Here is a 20,889-nt window from a genome sequence, read left to right as displayed (position 1 = left end):
TTTCTTTCCTTTGTCCCCCCTTCCAGTGAAATCAGATGAGTTACAGACAATCAAGAAAGAATTAACCCAAATCAAAACTAAAATTGACTCCTTGCTAGGGAGACTGGAGAAGATTGAAAAGCAGCAGAAGGCTGAGGCAGGTAAGTGAAAATGATGTGTAGTCATAGACAGGTCATTAGGAGGTAAATGAGACCAGGACAGCACTATAAGTCACACTGACAGCACAGAATAAGAGGAGAAACTTTGCTGAGCTTTTATTATGTATTATAGATGCTAGTCATAAAGCCACAAAACTGGGACTTGAAGTGATGGGATAGAATTTTGTCCTTTCAAAGATTATGAATAACTGCTTATTCTGGGACTGACAATTGTAGGATTTATATCTAACCATTATCAGTATCAAAATATGGTTAAGGATTAAAAACACTTGATGTAATACAATTGCAATGAAAAGATACAGATTTTCATAACACAATATCAGCATTCAAATCTGCATTGCAAAGAGAAATACTGCCCTCAATCTCCTCCTTCAGTCCCATCATTCAGAAAGCAACACTATGACTAAGATGATGCTGGATAATAAAAGCAAATGATTGGACTCTAGCTTTTTACTATCAAGTGGAACCATTCCCTGGGATGCCACCTCTGACATAAGGCTTCAGCTAGAATCACCCTAATTCATTTGACCCAAGACATTCGGTCATTCAGTTGAAGATCACTTGACTCAAAAAACTAATTATCATGGGCTCGGTCTTAAAGAGTCTGATCCTATATCACTGTTGTAAGCATGAAACTATACTTTGTAAGAGTTGCACACATCCTGAGTATGGGTGACACTGACATCACCATCACTAAAGGAAAAAATGATTAAAATAATAAGAAATAACAGGTCAGGCAACCATAAAAACAAATACTTAAGTATTTCAAACATCATTTCTACTTCTCTACTCCCTTAGTTTTATTTCTTCTCCCTTAGTTTTGTATGGAATGTCTGGACAAATAAAATCTTTTAAGAACACTAAAGTCAATGATTTCTCACTCAAAACTCTCCCATAACCACAATGAAGATATAGTCATGCCAGCATGAGAGTGAGAAAGACCTGAGTAAAAGTATATTATCCCTTGCACATACTTTTGTGAAAATAGTTGCAAATCTGAATAGTAGAGGAATTTTACTTCCCAGTACATGTCTGAATCCTTCCTTCCTTCCTTTATCTCCCTTCCCTTCCTACCCCCCTCACAAAAAGTTTATACACAAATTGGAACTTTAAGGAACTTTAGATATATGTAATTTTTCTATGTCCTGTCATGTTATGACAACATCTTGAAGTCTTTTCTCTAACTGAAATATCCTGTGATACTCTTGAAATCAATATTTCCAATTGTGAAACTCATTATCATGCAGAACAACCCTTCTAGCAATGGACTTTGATAACCAATTTGCACTTCAGTTTAAAGGATTATGGTGAACTCATTTAAATATAAATCACCTCAAAGAGAAAGATTTGATCCTTATGGGATCCTGTTACATCTTCTAGCCTGCTATGCTGAATAACATCTCCACATAGCTTCCTGAATGATCATCTAGAAATGTTACACAATAATTCAAAAGCTTGTATTTTCTTCTGATGAGAGGATGGCACCCTGTTGTTTTTACATGTCTGCAACCATAGCTAGTCAGAAGGTTTCTTTAAAGACCAAAGGCTGTTTGTTCCTTTGGGACTATTACATGCCCCTCATATTAAAACATGAGAAGAGAAATTGAATTACTTAATGTAGTACTTGTTTCTCTTAGTATCTTCTGCTGAAGGACATTTATATATATATATATATATATATATATATATATATATATATATATGTCCTTCAGGTGGAAGTTGAAATTGAAAGTTATTATTTTCCACGTTTTCTCAAATGAAAACTATGTATACAGAATCAAGCTGTGATTAAAGGAGTTTCTCAGAATTATAGATTTCTGAAGTAACTCTTACTTTCCAATTTATTGATAATCACCTAAGGTACTACATTTAATTATCTGATTGGTTAAAAACCAATATTTACTTATGCTGATCACTTCCATCTAAGGCTTATTAATTACTTGTTTTGTACATTTCATGCTCAATTTACTATTATTTTGTGTGAAGCCTGTCAAGGAAATTATTTAAAACTACATATTTTAATTATAGTCTTTTTCCAGGAAAAGTTTGATTAGAAAAGTAGTCTACTTAACCTGATCTTGCAGGTGCCCTACTAATACCCAATCTGGACTGGAAGTTGTGTAGGAAAATGAGCAGTTTTTCAGAATTTCCTAAACTGAGTGTTAGGGTATAATTTTGCTTTTTTTTCTTTGCTAAGTTTGTTTATAAGCATTGCTAGGACATCAGAAATACATATGCTCAGGTATAAATAAATTATTTTGCTTCCTCCACAGACCAGCTTATCCCATATGTAATTAACACTTGACTGCCTTTGTACATCATGTTTGAATATTGCCTCAGATTCTAATTTTGTGATTACAGCCAAGTCACTTAATTATTCTGAGCTTCAGTTTTCTAGTTTATAACATGAGGCAGTTGGACCAAATGAATTCTAAAGCCCCTTCTAGGTCTAAAGCTATGATTATGTTATCCTGTATTCTTTCTCCATGCTTTAGGTGAATAAATTCTATTTCAACAGGAATTGTGTTTTTTATTACTCATACTATCCCAAACTGCACATTTCCTAGATATGGATTTAATGAAAAGGTCACTGGACTGGCAAGTGTGTTCTTTTCCTAATTCTGTTACTCATCAGTTGTATGGCTTTGGATAAATGGCTTAATCTACACAGTCCTCATTTTCAGCATCTGAAAAATAAGTTATTTGGACTATATGAGCTCTAACTTGCCTTCCCTTTGAAATGTTGTGATTCTGTACAGCCATTCCTCAATTCATATAGTTTATTTCTACATAGAATACAGTTTATTATTCTAAGAGACAGGGATAATTTAGATCAAGGTTTCCAAACTTTTTTTTTGCATTATGGTTCCCTATAGCAGCCCAGTGATGCCTGATCCAACTGTGATCCACAATCATAACTGAAGGTTATGCTAAGTTTTGGTTAGAGGTTTTAGTGAGAATAAAGCTATATTTTTTTCCTATCCAAATTCATAGACCTGAAGTTAAGGATTTAGATTTTTCAAATCCAAAGAACACAAAGATATCATTTTATTCATACTTTAATGTCTTTCTTTGCTGCATCATTTAACTGAGCTAGTCTTAGATTTCTGGCTAAACTACTTACTCTTCCCTATATTTTACTTAGTTTGTAGATATCGCCCTTAAAGTGTGATGCCTTATTTAGGGATTGTCTGATTAGCTAGGTGATACCTCTCTCCATCTATGTGCTATTTCAGTGCCGTATATATTTCTTTCCACAGTCTGTCTGGACATGTTATCTCTATGAAGATAGCCTTAAATGCATTTATTTTTTTTATTTGCAGTGTGTTTGTTTATCAGCCATAGCTTGTGGCTCATATTGAGTTTGCAATCATAAGCAACACTGGTTCTTTTAAATATACACTAACTAAGCCAGATCTTCTCCATCCTGTAATTAGGCAATTGATTTTTTTTAATATAAAAAATTACATATTTAGTTTTAGTCTAGTACTTTATCCTACTCTGTCTTTTTTAATCTTAAATCAATTATGCACTATAGTATATATCCCTCTAGCTTTCTTTCCTTGGATAAATATGCAAAGAAAGAAAGAAAGAAAATAAAAAGAAGAAGCAATGTAGAATAATGAAAAGGAAGAAGATCTGGTTTCATACTTAAGCTCCAGCATCTACTAGTTGTGTGGACATAAGCCATTACTTGACTTTTCTGAACCTCAGTTTCTTTATCTATAAAATGGTTCTTGCCCTCATATAAACACACGAAGAAAAGCGATTCATAAACATTTTGTTGCTGTATGAATGATGGATTATTATTGGATGAATTGTTGTTCATCCAATCATTTCTTAAAAAGATAGACTGTGATAGGCATATAAACAGTTCTTCCTCATAAGATTGGAAACCTTCAAAGTTGACAATGGTGTATAAATCAGATCTCTTGCTATGATTGCAAAAAATGTTTTTTTGGCTGCCTGGCTGAACCAAAATCTGATTTTCATCATCAGAGCCATAGATTTACCAAATAAACAGAGACTGTGTCCTCAGAGAATGATTTAAGGTATCATTTCTACATTAGTCAATTTTATTTGTTACAGAAATTTGGAGATATTGAATGAATTACCGGATATTATCTGAGCTATTTATTCTCCCTATCTCTTTCATGCAAGAGGTACAGACAGCAAGAGACATAACTAGAACCTATTTGTTAGAACATATCAGTGTCTTTTCATATAAAATGTAGCATGAAACTGAGAGAAGCAGCAAGTCTAAAACAGGGAGCTTAAATAAAAAGATGACGAAATTTTCTATCAGTGGCCTTGTTTCTTTCCTTTGTTCACCCTTATTGAACTCATCTTCCTGAATCACTTCTGTCTTATGTTTTCTCCACATTGTTACCACTGCTGTTCTATCTCAATAATCTCTAAAAACCTACAAGACACCCTTCAATTCTATTTCCTTATTTTCAATGGGAGGGAAAGAAGCCTCTGGGGAATATGTCCATTAGCAGAAGTATCAAAGAAGAATTGGGCTGTTGAGTGAGAGAAGTTAGGTTCACATCTTAACCCTGAGGTTTATGTCTTGTTTTTTTCACTATTCAACCTCTCCCTGGGCATTAGTTTCTTCATCTATAAAATAAGGAGTTTAGACTTGAAGGCTTCTGAAGACTCTTTATTCTCTAGATTTAATACCCTTTACCTTTTCTTTTGTTTTAAACATTGGAGAGAGAAGTGGGTTACAAAAAATGGAATTATGAGATGAAGCTTTGATCTGATCATTGAAATTGATGTACCATGCTTAGGAATCAGGTATATACGGGATAATCTCAAGAAGAAAAAAATGAGAGAAAGAAGAAAGACTTAAAAGGTTTTGAAGGATATAATTTAAGAAAGAAACATATAAATAATTTAGTTTTTATATTATATATATGAATATCAATAGTATATATAACCAATAGTTATATATACATAAATAATTATATATTACTATATATAAAATATGATTTCTGAATTATAAAGGATTGCTAGAATGGAGATGCTGAGTTCTGGATCTGGTTTCATAGAACCTGGGTTCAAATCCTACCTTTGTATACTTACCTGGATGATGTTAGACAAATAACATAACCTCTTAGAATCCATTTCCTCATCTACAAAACGAAAGAGTTGGAGGAAATGACTTCTGGGATCCCTTCCAACTTTCATTCTATGACCTTAGATGCACTGAAAGGGTGTGTAATGTTTCAGGAGTTACACAGCTAATAAGATCCAAAAACAGGATTTGAAGCCAGGTCTTCCCAGCTTCAAATTCAATACTTTTCACATTCTAAATCCATAATATACTGTTTGTTTACATACAATTTTATATTATTCTCTAACTTTAACTGTATGTGTATATGGATGTATAAAATACACACATATATACACACATATGGTACACATTATTAAAAATCCTTGGTTAATGAATATGCTAGATAGGTTAATTTTCTTTTCACACAAGATTTGGTTTACTCTAAACCTTCATCAGCTTTTCTCTGGACTATTTCTCCCTCATTTTGTCTCACTGCATCAAATCTCTCCCTTTCAGATTTTATCCTCCACATAACTTTGTGGAGAATTAATATTCAAAAAGCACAAATCTCATCATATCACTCCTCTACTGAAAACAGTTCCATGGCTCCTTTTTGCTTTTAAGTTAAAGCATCACCTCTTTAGTTTAACATTTAAAAGCTTTCACATTATCATTCTAGTCACTTTTGCATTACAAATCTATCTTCTTTTAAGGTTCCACTCAAATGCTGCCTTCTTTAAGTGCTTTGTCCATATTTCTCCAGATGTTAATTCCCTCAGCCCCCAAATCACTATGTATTTGTTTAGTTGTGTATAGTTTTTCTTTATCTGAAGTACATTTTGTATTCCCCCAAGAAACTGTAAGTTTCCTGAAAACAGGACTATCTTATTTTTGTATTGTATTCCTAGTTCTTGGCATAGTATCTAATATGTAATAGAAATGCAAAAATAGATAAATGCTTATTTGATGATTTTTAATTGTAAAAAATAATTTTTTGTTGTTGAAGTAGTGATGCTTTTTATGCTTTTTTTTCCTGTATAGTTTTCCATAATTCTCAATTCCATTGTGTCACCTAGCTATGCTGTAGCATTAAATTCCTAGTCATTTTATATCTTCGTGGAGGATTACTTTAGAAGAAGAGAAAAATAGATTTTTATAAGTTAACATTATACAAGCGTAGTTATTGGTCTAGCTCTATTTAATATTACCACTTTTCTATGAACATTTTTTCAACCATCTGTTGAGTACAATTCAGCCAGTAATTTACTAGTAATTAAGACAGCATATCAAAAGCTTAATTATCTCAGCTGTCTTTCTGAGTTAAATTAATGCTAATAGGAAAGACTCAAACTCAATTTAATTTTTTTAAATGCCTCAAACATAAATCCCAGCAAATAATATCATTTGTCTCTGTAGTAGGTAAAGCTTCTAAAGTAATCCTCCACGAAGATATAAAATGACTAGGAATTTAATGCTACAGCATAGCTAGGTGACACAATGGAATTGAGCTCAAATTCTGCCTCAGATACTTAACACATTATCTGCGTGAGCTTGGCTGAGTCCCTTAACCCCAATTGACTTGCCCCAAACAAACAAACAAACAAACAAAAAAAAAACAGAAGAGAAATATAATTATCAACTCTTTTCTTTCTTGGCTTTTTGGAACAAATGTTTGTCCTTTAAGCAGAGAAATCTTTCTTTTTCTGCTTTGGTCCTGATGAGGTTAGGGTTCCTGGTGGTCAGGGAGTAAAATGACAAAGGTTAGTGGTAGGTTCGGGGTTCAGGGAACCAAATGAAGAGGTTTGGCTCCCCTAAATCCCCTTGGGATTTGTGCAAGGGAGTTGTAGGAACCCCCATCTGGTGGCACAGAGAAATTCACAAACCCAAAAAGCTAGACTGATAAAAAGAAGTTTATTATAAGCACTGGGAAGTCAGCTTTTGCTATGGATAAATAGAAAGGCTTAATTCCTTAGTGGCAAGGACCTTGCAAAGAAATAAAGTTTCTAGTAGAGAAATCCTGACAGAGAGATATAAAGTCTCATTAGGGAAATAGGTGAGGCTAAAAAGAGGGTAACACTGAAAGGGAATATTCCAGCAGGCAGAGTTTGCTGTTAGGAAGAGAGAGAGTTTCCTTGGCATGGCATAATAGGTCCTCTGCAAGGACCTAAAGAAACCTTAGCTACAAGCCAAGGCCTGCTCCCCATCCCGATGGGGGCTGGTGGGTGGAGTTTGAGCTGTAATTAAATAGAAAATCTTCAATTGAATAGGGTTGGAATTCTCTGGCTCAGGACTCAACCAGCCCCACCTAGATAACAGAATGAAGCTGTTTGTCCTCGGGCAGGGTCTTTACAGTGGCAGAATTTAGGAGAAAGTCTCCTTGAAGGAGTTTCTCAAGTGCTCTACCTCATGGCTCATTCCCAAAGTCAGAGAGAGAGAAAGAGAAAGAGTTTGGGATTTCCCCTCGTCAGTCATGCTGGTTACTATAATTCAGTGAGAATAGGAAGATCCACGTAGGCTTGTTATTTTCTTCTTGAATTGGTTTTGGAGTTCATTGAACTTTTCAAAGGATGCTCTTGACCAAAATGTCTTCAATGATAAGAACATTCATGCCCCCATTATATAAAATATGTGTGTGTGTGTATGTGTATGTGTGTTAGTGAAGAAATATGTAACTAGGTAACACTGGATATAAATAGAAACAAAAGACACTTTTAAAGATACAAAAGTGACTTCTATTTATTTCACCACTCACATTAGAAATCTTCATCAGATACTATTTCTTTATTTTTCTTGGGATTTTTGTCTGTATTTTCTTTTACAGAATTACTTCTATGAAAATGTGTTTTGCAAGACTATGCATGTATAACTTATGTCAAATTGTCTTCTCAATGGGAGGAGAGGAGAGAAAGAAAGAATATGGGACTCAACATTTGGGGAAGGGAGAACATTAAAATTGTTTTTACATGTGATTGGGAAAAATTAATTATTAAAAAAAATCCCTAGCAAGGGAAAGAGGACCAAAAAATTATAAATTTCTCACAGCCTAAAGTAATAACCAGATGCACACAATGATGGGAATGAGTTGGGATGTATACAATAGTGGGAGTAACAGGATGCATATAATGATGGGAATGGGCTTAAGGGACCTTTCAGGGTCAATATTTTCAGAGAACAATAACTAACTTTATCTGTAGAAGTACCTCACATGTGTGATGCCCAAGTAAGCAGAAGAATAGAAATAGGTAAGGTCATTCTTGCTTGTCACTTTGATCTAGTGTGTGAGGCTAAGTTCAGGTTCTCATGAGAAGCTTACAGGGTCCTTTTTGGTTCAGCACTCCTTGCTCAAAGGAAACTACTCCCTTCGTTTATTCTTCTGTATTTCTTGGTCACTTTTCTCATTTTCACTGACCCTTCTGACAGAGGCTCTCACATGGCACAAAGGATCCAGATGCATTGGGAGAAAATTTCTCATTTCAACTTCCCACAATCTCTTTCCCTCTCCTTCCCTTTTCCCTTTTCTTCTTCTCCCTCTCCTTCTTTTTCTCCCTCTCCTCTCTCCTTTGCCTCTCCCTTTCTCCCTCTTCTTCTTCTCCTTTTCCTTCTCCCTTTCTTCCTCTCTCTCTCTCTCTCTCTCTCTCTCTCTCTCTCCCTTTCTCCTCTCCCCACTTAGTCTTTCTCTCTGTCTCTGTGTGTCTCTTTATCAATTTCTTTCACACATACATACACACACACACAAGCATGCATGTTTCCCAACTCAATTAAAACAAATATAACCTACATTAGAATCGCCTGAAAAAAGTCATACCTGCTTTCACTGTACTTCAATGTTGCTCTCAGCTTTACTTTAGATTCCGGATACTCTCATTTGATTTGTGATGGACACTTTGGACATCTAGGCCTTTCTGTCATTCATGCTACTAAATTTTTTGTGTTGTCTCTCAAAATTGGATTATAGCCTCATTGAGAGCAAGTATTGCCCTATTTTTTCCTTTTTATATCTTTGCCACTTAGTATGATGTTAAAAACTTAACAAGTGCTTAATAAGTTTTTTCATTCATTTATTCATTCTTTTATTAGTTCTTCCATTTCTCTCTCTTATCTCTAATTAATCCTTTATGCCACTACTAGAATAATCTCCCCTAAGCATTTGCTTTTCACTTGAAAAGTCTTCTCTAGCTTCCTAAAGTTGTCTATCACACGCAATCCAAAGTCTTCTTCCAACACAGTTCTACTACTTGCAACATTTTTTATACTTTCATGCTCTTGTATTTTTACTCTTTTATATCTAAAATGTCTTCAATCCCCTTATAAATATGTTCTGTCTATTCTGCAAGTCTCAGTTCAATTGCCACTCTTTTTCACTAGTCCTCCCCGTTATCATTCTCTGTAAGATCTCATCTAGCACAATTTTTGTACTCTAGTAATGTACATATTATGTGACCTTCAGTATCATAATGAAGATAATATTCATTTATGCCTATTCTTTTACTAAGCTATAAACTGCATGAACAGTAGCAGTCATGTCTTATCTAAACTATGTATCTCCTCTTGTCACTTAGTATACAGCCTTAACAAATATTTTGGTTGTATTTTATTAAATAAGAAAGGCAGACAGTATCACCCAGAACTTTGAGGAAGCAGGTCATGTCAAAGTGTTTTTAAATTATGAATAGAAAAGATACACTACTAAAAAAAATCTATTAGTTTTTAGTCAAAATGAATGTAATCAGTTATCTCTATGGAAAGCATAATTTATTCAGTTGAAAGTTGTCATCCTGCATAGACATTTTAATTTGTCATGCCAGTGTGCCTCTTAAATAAAAGTGCTTATTAAGCTATTCATCACACTTAATAAATAACATGTAATTTCATGTATTATTTCTTTGATGGATATCAACCTAGAATATTTCCTCTCCAAGCTCTAACACAAGTTAGTGCTGGAGAAATCCTGCAGAAACCATGAAATGTTTGGAATTCTTTTAGATTCTTTTGGCTAGAGAACACATATTGATTCTACTGTCTGCTTTTTTGGCCTCAAATTCATCATTTCTGACTACTTCACTTTCAAGAACCAGTTCACACACAGACCTTTCTTTATACTTTGTGTATTTATCAGTATTGCAGTAGTTCAATAGATCTACACAGATCTACACAGAGTGTACAATATCACATGTGTACTGGTAAAATTATGCAGGTCATCCCACAAGTCTCAATGCAGTTTTAATCTATTAGAACAGAAACTTGGTTGAGATTTTTGGGACAGCCTGAATATTTTTTCAAAGTTTACATAGAGCTTTGTACATTCCTATCTCTATAGTATTTGAACACTACAGTAAGCTTTGGAAGTAGACACTATAATGGCTATTCCCATTTAACAGAGGAGGAAACTGAGATTTAGAAGGTTACGTGACTGGCCCAAAATCATATATCTTATGAAGGTAAGAAAGAAGTATGACTTTTAAATCCAGGTCTTTCTGACTCCAACTCCAAAACTATATTCACGACGTCATGCTTTGTCTCTTTTCTGTGGATTCTTACTCTACTAAGTAGAGTAGATACTTTTTCATGTCCTCCCATAAATCCACAAGAGAAGATCTGCCCAAAACAATGCAGGATTTCTTCTAAGTATTTTAAGATAGATAGTTCTCAAATCATCTTCTTCAATCAATTATTCCATTTTTGTCAAAAGTACTATATTCATTCTTGTTTGACTTCTTAATTGGCAAAACAATTTTTAAAATATTATATAAGCTTGACATTCCTTTGAAGCCATGTGTATGTGAAGTCAAAAAAACAACTCTTTTTCCCTACCAATATTTAGACATTAGGAATAGTCTGAGGAGCTCAATTAGATTAGAAATATATAAGATAAAACATAAAGGAACCATTCACTTGCCAAGAGAATCAAGTTTGTATTTATGTGACACATTAAAAATGTTTGAAAGAATAGTAGAATCACTGATTTAGTGGAATAAAAACAAGTGGTAATGGGTGATCAAGGAAAGCATTGTGTAAGAGATGGCATTTTTACCTTTAGAATTCTTCTAAAGATTCTATATTGCTATATACCAGGGAATGTCACAACCTTTGATCAGTCAAAATTACATTTTCACTCAAAAAGCACTGGGTATACCAAAATGGAACTAAACAGGTTATAATATTTTACAATAGGTAATTGTATACAAGTTGCATAAAATGTATTTCCAATGAGATATATGATAATAAGAAGTAAACCAGTGTATAGTCTGCCTGCTTCTTTTGTGCCTGAAGAATATTAAGATTCCTAGAAGAAGGATCTCCCCAAGTTGAGTGTTTCCCTTGTAGAGGATTTAGGGAGGACAAGGACAAGAATCACATGATGAAAGAAAAAAATTGGGAGAGGAACTGCTTTGTTAGAGGGGAAAATCAATATCAATAAGATCACAAACCCCTTACAAATTTAGTTGCCAATCATTCTACCACTGTTTCCTTCAGCCTTAAAAATAGCTTATTTAAAAATTCACTAAATTATTAAATGTAAAGCAGGAAACATATATAATGGATTCTGATTTACTTTAAGAGAGTTCTCCAGTAATATTCCTATATGAGGTATTATCAGCCATTAGATGTGTTTTGAATATTAACTGTAGTTCTGAAAGGCTGTGTATTAATGAACTGCTTTACATTGTTCTATTGACTTACATCAGGAAAAGTAAGGCTATCAAAAATGTTTAATATGTCAAAAATGCAATAAACTTTTAAAATCTCACAATTAAAACTAATATTAAATATCATCAATAGTAAAAAAAATTTAAACGAAAGTAGTATTCTTACTGAGTTGGAACTGATATGATCCTAGATATATTAAAGAAATATCATATAAAAATATCACAGATAAAATATGCATGTTCTAATATATTTAGTGATGATTAAGACCCTTCTTAGCATGCATGAATGAGATTAGGAATGGAAAATATAAGTAAATATCCAATTTAATCTATATTATTTAAATTTAATTTTCACATAGACTTTGCCTTTAATACTTGTGACTCATTTGTAAATTATTACTCTTTGACTTTTGGCAAACCATTTGATTTTTCTTCATCTTAGTTTTATCATCTGCTGAATGGGGACAATATTTTTAATGATTATTACAATATTCTAATGAGATTATAATTGCTCATGAAAGAACTTTGCAAAAACTATATAAATAGAAATTCTTGTTATTGTTAATATATACATATGTGAATATATGTATGTATATATACATATACATGTGTGTATATGTGTGTATAACATGGTGCATCTAGGTGGCACAGTGGATAAAGCATCAGGCCTGGTGTTGGAAAGATTCATCTTTGTGAGTTCAAATCTGATCTTGGACATTTACTATCTATCTGACTCTGGGCAAGTCATTTAACTGTTTTGTGCCTCAATTTTTTCATCTGTAAAATGAGCTAGAGAAGAAAAGCAAAGAACTCCAATATAGTCAGACACAACTGAAAAATAACTCAACAATGTAAATGGTTAACATTTAACTACTTCAGCCTCTTTTTTGTGTGACTCTCTTATTTAGGTTTGGTCTTCTCTGTGTGCTTTCCAACTTTTTTCACTGAGTTTACTATTTATTTTTATGTCATCGTTACTCATTATTGTTTTGCTTTCATTCCATCTCTAATGTACATATTCAATTAAAAGATTGTATTTTTAAATGGTATAAGTTATAAGTATATGTTACCCAGAATGATTTGCTTTATGGAAAGGTTTCTCTCACGTAGGGGCCACTAACTCCACTATTTTGTTTCCCTGAATTTTACAAGTTCTACATTTAAAAATACAAATACCTGAATCCATTTAAGTGTGGTTGCACATAATTGATATATTGAAGTCCACTTTAATAAGAAAAACACAGGCTAGAAAACTAAAAACAAAAATTATCAGATTCACATTTTATCAATACAGCACCATCTTTTATAGAATATGTTGCTTCAAATATTTTTGGTTCATCAGAACAGACCATTAACCATGAAAGGTAGCCATTTGCTCTTTTCCTTCAGAAGCTCAGAAGAAGCAAATGGAAGATAACATAGAGTTGAACCAAGAGGAATGTGTATCAGAGACTGCAGATAACTCTACAGAAGAACCTGTTGAAGGAGGACCAGATGCTGATGGAGATGGAGAAGAGATGACTGATGGGATAGAGGAGGACTTCGATGAAGATGGAAGTAATGAGCTGGTATGAATTCAATATTTAGTATCTAAAATATTCATGTAATTAACATGGGGATTTCCAAGGCCTTTTCATTTTAAAACCAGGGTTAGTACAATTTAATCTTGTCTCTTATTCACCTATTTTTTAATAGCTAACATTCATATAGCACTTAAAGATTTGCAAAATTTTATGCCAATATTATATCATTTTATCCTCATAATAACCCTTGGAGGTAGATGTTATTATTATCCCTATTTTACAGTTGAGCAAACTGAAGCAGACAGAGATTAAGTATCTCACCCAGATCCACACAGATAGCCTTTGCATATGGTGGATGATAACTATTTAATTAATGAAGAACAGGGGTTTTATCTGGAGAGAAAAGGGAAAAAGAGACTCAAATCCCAAATGGCACATACAAATATCTGCTCCTACTATTGCTCTGCCACATATGGAATTTCTCATTAGTCAGAAATATTTAAAATGTTACAGATTAATAAAACATCCCTGAAATAACTTACCGTATACTAAAAGGATACATTGCTTACCCATATCCTGGATAATGCCACCGACTGGAGTCATCATTTTCACTGAGGCTGAAAAATTTGATATAGCCAGTATGATTCTTCACATAATGTGGATAAAGATGATTTATTTAGGTCTCTGGCTATAGTGAATGCCATGGTACTGTTTGTAAATGTGCCTTATAGACTTTTTTTTTTTTTTACCCAAAGCTCAGATCTCACTTCCCTTTTTTTTTCCTTCAGGCTAAATCATTTCTTTCATTTTAATGTTTCAGCATATAAATTCACTTTTTAACTCCTTCATTTCATGGCCATTCTTAAAGCCTGGAACCCAGAAACACCTGTTGATGAAGCTCTTTGTCTAATTTTATTTATCATGGCATTATATACAAATTTCTTAAGGACCCAACTAATACAAAGGAGGGGCTATAGAGAAGGTATATGTTCTAGACAGCTAGATGGCAGAGTGTTTAGAGTGGCCAGGCTTGGAGTCAGGAAGACTTGAATTTTAAATTCTGCCTCACACTCTAGCTATATGATTCCAAGCAAATCATTTAACCTTTATTTACCTCAGTTCTCTCAACTATAAAATGGGAAAAGTAATAGCACCTATTTCATAGAGTTATTTGATTTATGAGATATCTCACATAAAGTGCTTTGCTAATCTTAAAGTACTATACAAATTAGCTATTATCTTATGTTTGCTATTTGTTTGGGAAGGTAAGTTCAGTTAATAGATACATCAACGTTAGGTTTATTTCTAGAAAATATTAAGTCAGCAGATCTGCATTGCTATCCCCCGATGGACACTAATTTACTATCCAAACTTAAAGAAAATCCATTTCATATTTAGAAAACAACTGAGTTAAAAACCTTGGCAGATGTTCTGGTAAATATTTAACAACTGGCTCTCCAGAGGAGAAAACTATGTACATAACACACTTTTAAGTTTAATCTGTTTTATTAACATTTTCTCCATCACTTTCTTTAGTCCAGATAATCAACAAAACAATAGATGAATCCTTGATTTTTAATATTTGCCTACATCTGAGATATAAATGCTTACACTGAAATTTTAATAATTAGCTTGCATGAGTTGAAATAAGCCAGCTCCAAACACATCTTTGATTAGATCACAGAAAATTACTAATAAAAGAAGGATCTTAAGAGATGAAATATAATTCTTTGAATTGATCATTGATTTCAGTGAATGAATTATCAATTTCTTCATATGTAAAATGAAGATACTGAACAAGAAAACATCCTTTCTAATTGAAAAATTCTGATTCTATAGTTGTGATTTTGCCACCTGACTTTATACAAGATTTTAGGGTCATAGGTCAAGAAGTTGAAGAGAGCTCAGAGGTAATCTCGTCCAAACTTCTCTTGTTATAGATGAAGAAACTAAATGGAAATTATTTGACCAAGATCACACAGTCAGTAAGTAGCAGAACCAGGAATAGAGCCCAGATTTTTTTTTTATTTGAAATTCAATTTTTTTTTTTACATTGAGCCACACTGCATATCCCTTTTCTAGTTTATGTGAAGTATGACAAATGCCTTGTCCATTGAATGGACAAATGCCATTGAACCACACCGCATATCAATAATACATCTTGCTTTAAAAGATTGTCATAAGGGGAAAACTTTGCAAATCTTTAAATGTTATACACATATGAGTTTTCTTATTATTAATAATAACCTCATTTTCATCTTTTTATTGGAGTACAAAATGAAACATTACTAGAATGAATCACTATCATGTTATTATTATATTATATTTATGTTCTATAGATTATTGTACAAGTGGACAACTGATTTTTAAAATTGATTTAAAATATTGCAATGTTTTTTATGTATATAAACATATAATGTAGGCATCTTCAGAACAATTCCAATAGCAAATAGATAATAGGGAGGTTATATAGATAGTTTTCACTGTCTCAATATTCATATACTTTTGTTTACACAAAGCTTGAAAATTGATTTTTTTTGTAAGATACATCTATTAAATTCGTTGTTCTTAAATCTTAGTTTAGATTAGATTTGACAAATTCAGATGATGATAATATGATTATGATGAAGGCAGAAGAAGAAAAAGGACAAGAAGGAGGAAGAACAAGAAGAAGGAAGAGGAGGAAGAAGAAATGGAAGAGGACAAGGAAGAAGAAAAGAAAGAAGCAGCAGAGAAGAAAGGAAGAGAAGGGGGAGAAAGAGAAGAAAAAAGAAGATGATGATGATGATGATGATGATGAAGAAGAAGAACAATAGAGAGGTGCACAATAAACAAACATGGGATGATCTATTACACCAGCACCACACCTTTTCTATTTATATATCAAGTCATTTACAGAGCACCTACTAAATGAAGAAGAATGTGTAAAAGCCCAGTGGAAAATATAAATGTATATATGGCAAAAATTCTGACTTCAAGGAATTATCTACTTACATTGAAAAATAAGGTATAGACATAAGAAAAGAGAACTAACAATAAAAGACCCTAAAAGATAAATACAAAATTTAAAGCAATGTAAGACTAAAAATAAATGCTAAAGCATGTAAGGCTCCATAGAAGAGATGCCATAAATTGGACCTTCAGTGATAAATAAGATTCAAATAGATCCAGAGGAATAGAGAAGAAGCACTCCAAATTGACAGAATTATATTAGTAAAAATACTACAAGAACAATTCTGAAAGATGAGGATTTTTGATTATACTTCAAATCCTATAAATTCCCATAAATTTTCTAGTTTGTGTAAAACATAACAAACATTTTCAAATCCACATTTGTCACACTTCACATAAACTAGAAAAGGGATATAAAAGAATTTCAAGAACCAACTACATTTTCAGGCTGAATCCCCAAAACCAACCAAACCTCTAGAAGGAGTGAAAAAACAATTTACATAAGCACTCAGGCTGAGACAAGAGCCATTGCATTTGAAATGAACTAGGTTATGTCATCTCACTTGCAATGTAAGCCATATAAAGAAAAAAAAAAATCAGTGGCTTAAGAATGCCAAGAGAATTCTAACTTTTATGAATTGTTCTTCTGATTAATTATTCCTTTTCTTGCTGAGTAGACACAATCAAAATAAGACTAATTATGAAGGAATGTGGAATAGATTGTCAAGCTAGAATGAGTAATACCTTGGCCTATATACTATCTACTGAGTAATCATGCAGCCATCATAAATGAACAGTAAATCACCTGAGCTTACAGAATTGTCATACATCTCTGCATATTTGAAGGAACTCTAAACCACTAACTTAGACTTGCAGATGAAGCAAATTGAAAGCAAGATATAATGGGAACAGAAACATACTTGGAATAAAAAAATGGAATTCTGAATCCCAGTTCTAAGCTACATTAGCTAGGAAGGAAGCCTTTCAGCCTTAATTTCCCCGCTTTGAAATCAGGAAATTGTACTTGTGCTACCCACATTCTCATGTTATAGAAAGTATAATATTACAGTTTAAAAGACTTTGTAAATTGAGATACTTATTCCATTCATTTCCATTAAAAATATTTATTAATTTTATACTCTGGGCAACATGCTATGATTGGCACTTGTGATAAAAAAAAGTTGAAAAATAACAGTCCCTACTCTGAAAAAGTTTTAATCTAATATATTGAATTTAATATATGCACAAGCGATTTTTATATAAGACAAAATATGACAATATGCTATGAAAATATGAAGAGGAAAAGTTTATTTTCAGTGGGAGCATCAGTATGAACTAATACAATTTAGATGCTAGGGAACACCATGAGTGAATGCGCAGAGGTAGGGAGAGTACCAAACAGAATCTGAGACCAGCCCTAAATTCAGTTTGAGTTGAATGTAGGCTGCATGAAGGGGAGTAGTATGATATGTTTGGAAAATGACCAGATAGTGATTTTACATGTTGATTTGTATTTAATCTAATGGAAGAAAGAAGGCTCTAAAGATTTTTGAGAAATATATTATGTGCATTAGAAAATTAGCTTGGCAGGTATGAGAAGGGCAAATTTCAAAGGAGAAATTAGAGGAAAGGAAATTAGTTAAGAAATGATAATAATAGTCCAGGGAAAAAGTGAAAGATCCTGAATTAGAATGGTAGCTATGTGAGAGAGTAAGGAGTAACAGTTTCAGTGAAGATCAAATCAATAAGATCTGTCAAGTAATTGCTATAAGAAAATGAGAAAAAAGGAAGATATAGGGATCACTCAAGTGTCAAGTCTAGGTGAATGAAAGGATAATGATTTCATTAACCAAAATATAATACAGAAGTCAGAAGAGGGAGAAAACTCTGAGAAGAAGATAATAAATTGCATTTCAGATATGTAGAGTTTGAGGTCCTGGTGGGACATCCAATTGGATGTGTCCAGCAAGTAGTTGTAAATGTGTTTAACCACTGGTCATTGTCCTTATCCTGTTCAACAGCAGGAGAGTTTCAAACTCACTCTGGCACTTTGTACATGCATATCATGATGCAAAAATTCTAAAGAGACACAAGCTCTCTGTTTCTTGAAGAAACAACATCTTCTGCCAACTTTATCCCTCCTTGAATAATAGTTCTTAGTCATCAATCCAAGCTCTGTAGTTGTACAGATTTGTCTAATGATAAATTAGCTCTGAGCCCCCCAAACCCTGCCTCCACCCATAATTTGCTGTATTTCAGTGATAATATTTCATTATTAATATTGTACTTTTACCCAGGAGTAATGTCTATAGTTTCTTAAATGAATGTACCTTTTTTCCTTCATGAAAATTAGGATATTTGACTTTGCCTAACCTTGTAATATCTCTTTAGTTTTCCCTATTTTTAAAGCATAGGGATTCAATGATAACATTCACATATCACAATGATAACAAGAATGATCACCATTCACAAGGTTCTTTTTTCACCTAGAGATATAACTCTACATCAAGAGATCTGAATTCATTTAGAGCAGTGGAGTATCTTGGTAGTATTTTTCACTTATATTGGCTACAATTTCTTCTTAGTCTTTTCACTTTCTAAGTCTAAAAACTATTTTCTTGGCAGAAAAGATGGAAGTAATAAAGAACTATTGTAAAACATAAAAGTTTTATTTATCAGAACTCTTCAAACTTCTTCCCTTTGGACTTCTGTTGAAGAATGGAAAATAAATTCTCTTTCTCTGTCTCTGTCTCTGTCTCTGTCTCTCTCATTCTGCCCCTTTGTCTCTTTCTGTCTTTCTCTGTGTCTCTGTCTCTTTGCTCACCTCTTCTTTCTCTTTCCCTCCCTATTCCCTATTCAAAGAACTCCAGTAATTTCTTCCTAATTTCTATTTAAAGCCCTTAAAAGCCTAGACACTATCCATCTTTTTTGTCTTCACTGCCCTCCAAACACTATAATTCAGCTACTTGTTCCTCACTTTTGCCCTTACTTTCCCTGGTTTCTTCCAAGGCTAACTCGAATCCTGTTTTCTGAAGGAAAGGCATTCTGAATCCTCCAAGTTCTTACTAACTTCCTTTTACTGGTTAACTTCCATCTATTCTGTATGCATCTTTTATGTACTTAGCTATTTACACATTGTTTCCCCCCACCAATTAGAATTTTTTTAAAGGCAGAAAATGTTTTTGGCTTCACTTTTTTATTCCCACTAATGAGCACATAATAAGAGTTTTGAAAAGATTTTGTTGATTGTCATTTAATTGTACCATTATTTTAAATTTTCAAATATGGAATAAAATATCATTAAATATTTCCATTATTCCTATGTGAATTTATAATATTGAAAAAGATTAGATTTTGTAGTATTTGAACAATTAACCCAAGATAATTCCATGAACTGTCTAAAATAGAACAGAAAATCTTCAGCACACTAATGCAAAATGTAGTGTAGAGCTCTCATATCCAAAGTTTTTTTTTTATTAAAAACAAATAGCATAATGTGGCTCTAGAATACCACATTAAATGTGCATTATAATGTATTTTCTTTCATCATAGTGATATATAATCATTTATTGAAGTCCTCAAGTACTTAAAAATCATTTTTGAATTTGCTTCTCCTTAATCTTGCTAATGGTAGCCATCCATTTCTTAAGTTTTATTAATGTACTTTGTTTTTACATTACAAACATTTACAGATTACTCCCACTTCATGAGACACGGTGGCCTATAACTTTATATGTCTTCCTTGCTCTGAACAACTTGTGGCAATTTTTTAAAAAGAAATCTTTTTCTATTGTCTTTAGTTATCTGCTGCAAATTCCAACTCATGTAGGATCTTAACCTTGTCCTGCCAATCTTATAGTTCTATGACATTCAATTGCACTTATCTTTAGTTATGTGTGCCTCTTAATTTCCAATGTTTATACATAGAATATTAAATTAGACCTCTGCATGTAACCACATTTGTATGTTTCCATGACTCTCCATTTTCTTCAATCTAGGTATGATTCAAAATGTTATCATCAGATAACATCAAATTTCATCAGAAATTCACTGTTTCTAAATAGAGTGGTTGGTTGAATAATTCTTCAACCAACCACCCTATTTAGAATCCATGGTTAAGTATCATAATCATCTTTTTCTTTTAAATTGTTGAATTTACATTTCTAATACATAGGGTTCATGTCTAATTCCACATAACCTAAGGAAATAGTTTAATAAATGGAATGAAGTCATAAGATCATAGATGTTTTAAGAAGGAACTGATTTTAGAGATGAGCTAGTACAGTTCTTCAGTTTTATAGATCCAGAGAGAACCCAGAGAGACACTGACTGAGGATTAGAAAGGTTTATTGTCTAGTTACCAGTAGAACCGAGAATCTCTGATTTTAATAGAGTATTCATTCCATTATACTATATTTTCTTTAATGTGGCAGGCAGAAATAGAAGAAACAGTTGGATAAATTCACATATGACACCACAATTGTTTTTAATATTTCTTGATTTAACAAACTTGAAGAATCTTAGGATGCTTGTATGTTACAATGAATACT

The 20,889-nt window shown here is 32.9% G+C and overlaps 1 protein-coding gene across 10 annotated transcripts in view; it reads left to right on the top strand.

Moving 5' to 3' along the window:
• Window positions 1-20,889, top strand: part of RALYL (RALY RNA binding protein like) — an 803,768-nt gene that overhangs the window by 749,921 nt on the left and 32,958 nt on the right. For 6 of the 10 annotated variants that reach the window (XM_031946214.1, XM_031946217.1, XM_031946211.1 and 3 more), the window contains 2 exons: window positions 27-140; window positions 13,233-13,432. In XM_031946214.1, coding sequence (XP_031802074.1) covers window positions 27-140; window positions 13,233-13,432 — 314 coding nt within the window. The remainder of the gene's footprint in view (window positions 1-26; window positions 141-13,232; window positions 13,433-20,889) is intronic. The other 4 variants (XM_031946219.1, XM_031946215.1, XM_031946216.1 and 1 more) reach the window with 3 other exon arrangements.

This window comes from Sarcophilus harrisii, chromosome 1, assembly GCF_902635505.1.
Source record: "Sarcophilus harrisii chromosome 1, mSarHar1.11, whole genome shotgun sequence".
Lineage (NCBI taxonomy): Eukaryota > Metazoa > Chordata > Mammalia > Dasyuromorphia > Dasyuridae > Sarcophilus > Sarcophilus harrisii.
This window is presented reverse-complemented; position numbering and strand designations above follow the sequence as displayed.